The sequence below is a fragment of the Notothenia coriiceps genome, unplaced genomic scaffold (assembly GCF_000735185.1).
Source record: "Notothenia coriiceps isolate Sejong01 unplaced genomic scaffold, NC01 NC01_scaffold00037716, whole genome shotgun sequence".
In the NCBI taxonomy this organism is placed as follows: Eukaryota; Metazoa; Chordata; class Actinopteri; order Perciformes; family Nototheniidae; genus Notothenia; species Notothenia coriiceps.
Window position 1 is genome coordinate 4,181 of NW_011370417.1, and position 4,328 is coordinate 8,508.

Here is a 4,328-nt window from a genome sequence, read left to right on the forward strand (position 1 = left end):
TATAGTATTTTATTTACTCAGATTGCACATTATTCAAAACTCATGGTGGAGTTATGATGAAAGATGGAATGATGGAAGAAAGGCAGCAGAGTAAAATGGTCGCAGGATCAGACTTAATAGCTGGCCATGGTGGTCTCCAGCCAATCGTTGAAGAGGCAGACCTGTGAATAGAGAAACAATGAGGTTTGTTAGGAAGATTAAACTTTGAATTCCAAAATTAAAATATAAGTTTATTTTGCAGATAGATAATCTATTGTAGAAATCTTTTGGGTTTACCTTGGCGTAGACACCGGGGTTGTCCTTCTGAGCACATCCGTAGCCCCAGGACACAACACCCTGCAGCTCACCGTTGCACACGACGGGTCCACCAGAGTCTCCCTGAGAGAGAATTCATTTGTGAAGAAATGAAATAATATTCTGGATTTGGTGCACTGGAATATGAAAAGTAGTGTTTTTGTTACACACCTGGCAAGAGTCCTTGCCTCCCTCAAGGTATCCAGCGCAGAACATGGCATCAGTGATCATGCCGGGGTAAGAGTTATCACAGTCCCTGTTGGACAGGATGGGGATGTTCAGGCACTGCAGCTTGTTCTTGTCAGCGGCTGTAACACATCAAACAAAGAGGGTGGAAAAGGGTTAGAATAGCACAAATGAAAATGAAAACATAGTGTAACTCCAGCTGTTAAAATGTAGGTCTTTCTCACAGGAGCTCTGGGTGCTTCCCCAGCCGGAGACGGTGCACATGGTGCCAGCGGGGGCACAGCTTCTGGGCAGAGCCACAGGCTTCACGTACTGGTTGAGGGTAGCGTTGCTCAGCTTGATCAGCATGATGTCATTGTTGATGTTGTAGGAGCTGTAGTTGGGGTGACGGATGACACGGGAGGAGCTGATGTACTGCTCGTTTCCCTCCTTGACTCTAAGGTTGTGCTCTCCCAACTGAACCTCCACACGGCTGGGGAGGAAAGAGCGGTTGAGTGGCAATTAAGTTTCATAATGCCTGTTAAAAGTAGTCAAAATCTTGTCTTCGTAATATGAGATGTGACTTACGTCTTGTAGCAGTGAGCGGCAGACACCACCCAGTCCGCGTTGACCAGGGAGCCTCCACAGAAGTGGTAGCCAGAGTTCAGAGACACCTGATGGGCCTGGGAGTAGGGAGTGCACTCCTTCCCTCCGACGATCTTGTCCTCCTCCGTCGCAACTGATAAAACACACAGAAGACACAATAATTAGAAAAAAGTGACTTTTATTTTAATTAAATGATTAAAACACAGCAGGGAAATATATGCTTACAGGCAGCTCCGATGAGCAGAACGAATACAAGAGACCTCATGGTTGCTGAGTGATTCTGTCGATGATAGCCTTCACCTGCAGACCTGGTTTATATGCTCATCTTTCCATCCTGTATACGCCCCAAAGGTTGTTTGTGACCAATCAGGGCTCTGGGAAAAGTAACTCCAGGTATTGTGGTCGATATACTGTCTGCCAGGAAATTGTATTATTTCTACAACTTTTACATTCGCTGGTGTGCAGATGGTTTGGTTCACAACCACAGTTGTTGGATTTGGCTTTCACCACGTGTCTTTAGATAGATTGACCCTAACACAATGTTGATAAAGTGAAGAGACAAGATGCAAACACAAAAAAAATGTAATCACTCGATCACAATTACTATCAGAAAATATAATAAAGGAAACTTAACAGTGATAAACTCAAAAAAATGCATTTTACTTGCATTATAAAAGATGGTAGGGTCAAAAGTGTTATTTAACAATTATTACATGGAAGTATAAAAGACCATTTAATAATGAAGAATTCTGCACAATAACACAGTCAATTGTATGTTGAATTCTGTGCAAATCTGCTGCTGGTGAAGCTTGAGTCAACCTGAGTTACATTTGGCTGCTTTGATAACAGCAGAGCAGCTTCAATTTCACATGATAAATATGCATGAGTGACATGAAGAAGATTAACAAGAACAGGTGCAGTCTGAAGATTCTAAATCCATGCTGTGTATGGGAGGATTTGGAAACTAGAGTGTGTTGTTGTTGAACGGTGGCATTTGTGATAGTATGCTCAGTTTTGAAGATGTGCTTGAATGGCAGCGTTTCAGTTGTACGTGTCACTGCAGAATATAAGTGTTTGACAGATATTGGCTTATACAGTGGCCGATTCAGGGACCAGGTCAGCTGATACACAAAAAGGATTTGCATTGACTGTTAAATGTAAAAAGATAATCAATAATTCATACAAGAATTTGTTATTTTTCTGCGCTGAACATGAAAAAGTAATGGCTGTAAAACGATTAATTTCATTATTAACTGTACACTCATTATGTGCCAGTTTTTTTGTTAAGCCTCATGCACTCTTGATGATATCCTGACTCACTGCTACATTACTGATATGCGAGTCGGCCTTGAGCAAAGGCTCTCTGTGAATAATCCAGCTGTTACAGCTATTTTAGGGTACTTTTTTTTCAGTCAAAGTTATTTAAGGTCAGTCACCTGAAATGAACCACCTACACCTGGCGGCCAGTGTATCAACTTTTATTTTCATTGGCAACTATTGGACCAATCAGGCAGCTCGGAAGAGATATAAAATATGAATGCAAGTGTACTGACTGGATGAAACTTTGCAGCCATGAAGTCCCTGGTCTTTGTTCTGCTCATTGGAGCTGCTTGTGAGTAGGTTGTTTTTAATGCATCATGGACTTTTATATATTTACAGTACAGCAGTATTCATTTAGCGTTTTGGCTCTCTTATTGTTGTCTTAATTGTTTTTAGTTGCTACGGAAGATGATAAAATCGTCGGTGGTTATGAGTGCACGCCTCACTCCCAGCCCCATCAGGTGTCTCTGAATATTGGGTACCACTTCTGTGGAGGCTCCCTGGTCAACGAGAACTGGGTGGTGTCTGCTGCTCACTGCTAAAAATCGTAAGCACATGTTTAAAGCCATTACTATTCATCTGATGCTTTAATAAACAAACAAGCCCCCATTAATCACCAACTTCTCTCTCAGTCGCATTGAGGTGCGTATGGGAGAGCATCACATCAGAGTCAGAGAGGGAAACGAGCAGTTCATCAGCTCCCTCAGTGTCATCACACACCCCTACTATGATCGCTACAGCCTCATGAATGACATCATGCTGATCAAGCTGAGCAAGCCCGCCACCCTCAACCAGTACGTGCAGCCTGTGGCTCTGCCCAGCAGCTGTGCCCCCCGCTGGCACCATGTGCACCGTCTCCGGCTGGGGAAACCACAATGAGCTCCAGTGAGTAGAAACATTTCAGACAAGCTTAGATTTTTTAAACTGTCATTTTATTTAATTTTTTTTTTTTTTAATTGATTTATTTGCTATTATTTAATTACACAATGGATATCAAAAAAGTTTACAAAAGAAAAAGTATTGACAACAAACATGCATAATACTTGCACATGTTGAAGAAATAATCTAAAAAAAAACATCACTTGGGTTATATGAGGCTGTGGCTCAGTGGATAGTGTGCTGGACTTCAGAGGATAGCAAGTACAAGTCCCACTGGAGTCAGCATGTCGTTGTGTCCCTGGGCAAGACACGTCACCCCAAATTGCTCCTGTGGGGATTGTCCACTGTACTGAATGAAAGTCGCTTTGGATAAAAGTGTCTAACAAATGACAAATGACATGGAAAGGAGACAAGAAGAGCGGTTCGGTTTTTGTAGGGAAAGTCTAGCTAGGCTGGGGTAGAAATAAATCAGCTCTGGATGTAGCCTACTGCAGGAAAATATAATTTAGTCCTTCAGGGTTAAAGAGAGCTGTTCCAGGTTTATATGATCAAAAGATTGAACCAATGGTTGATTGATAATATTGTTCTTCTATTAAAATGGTTTTCTTTGCTACAGTCTGACACGGTCTAAAAAAACGTAATCTACAACAAGCCCCTGCACCCCTCTCTGTTGTTGCATTGCTGCAGCTGCTGACGGCAACAGGCTGCAGTGTGTTGCCGTCCCCATCCTCTCTTATGAAGACTGTGATAACTCCTACCCCGGCATGACCGACAACACCATGTTCTGTGCCGGATACCTGGAGGGAGGCAAGGACTCCTGCCAGGTGTGTATCTCTGATTGACTTTATACTGCTTTATTTTCTAATTGGACTACATTTTTTTAACTCTCTAAAATGACATCTCTCAGGGTGACTCTGGTGGTCCTGTGGTGTGTGACGGTGAGCTGCAGGGTGTTGTGTCCTGGGGCTACGGGTGTGCTGAGAAGAACCGCCCTGGTGTCTACTCCAATGCAGAGTCCTGCATCGGGTCGGGTATCCGCGGGTACCCGACGGGTGACCCGCAAA

At 43.1% G+C, this 4,328-nt stretch overlaps 1 protein-coding gene and 1 pseudogene across 1 annotated transcript; one reads left to right on the plus strand and one right to left on the minus strand.

Annotated features, from left to right (window-relative positions):
• Positions 1-1,364, minus strand: LOC104967779 (trypsin-1). The gene is made up of 6 exons (XM_010797304.1): positions 1,291-1,364; positions 1,048-1,198; positions 705-952; positions 466-602; positions 277-378; positions 1-161 (listed from the first exon to the last, which is right to left on the minus strand). Exons 1-6 carry the CDS (start codon positions 1,328-1,330, stop codon positions 114-116), a joined length of 726 nt encoding a protein of 241 aa, XP_010795606.1. The 5' UTR covers positions 1,331-1,364; the 3' UTR covers positions 1-113.
• A 1,273-nt stretch (positions 1,365-2,637) lies between these two features.
• Positions 2,638-4,295, plus strand: LOC104967781 (trypsin-1-like; annotated as a pseudogene).
• The last annotated feature ends 33 nt before the right edge of the window (positions 4,296-4,328 follow it).

Bases quoted from the DNA above. Each gene is read 5' to 3' on its own strand.
- LOC104967779 (XM_010797304.1), bottom strand. From the start codon at position 1,330: ATGAGGTCTCTTGTATTCGTTCTGCTCATCGGAGCTGCCT. The intron at 1,199-1,290 runs GTAAGCATATAT...GTGTTTTATCAG, and splicing joins TCTGCTCATCGGAGCTGCCT to TTGCGACGGAGGAGGACAAG. The intron at 379-465 runs GTGTGTAACAAA...ATTCTCTCTCAG, and splicing joins GAGGCAAGGACTCTTGCCAG to GGAGACTCTGGTGGACCCGT.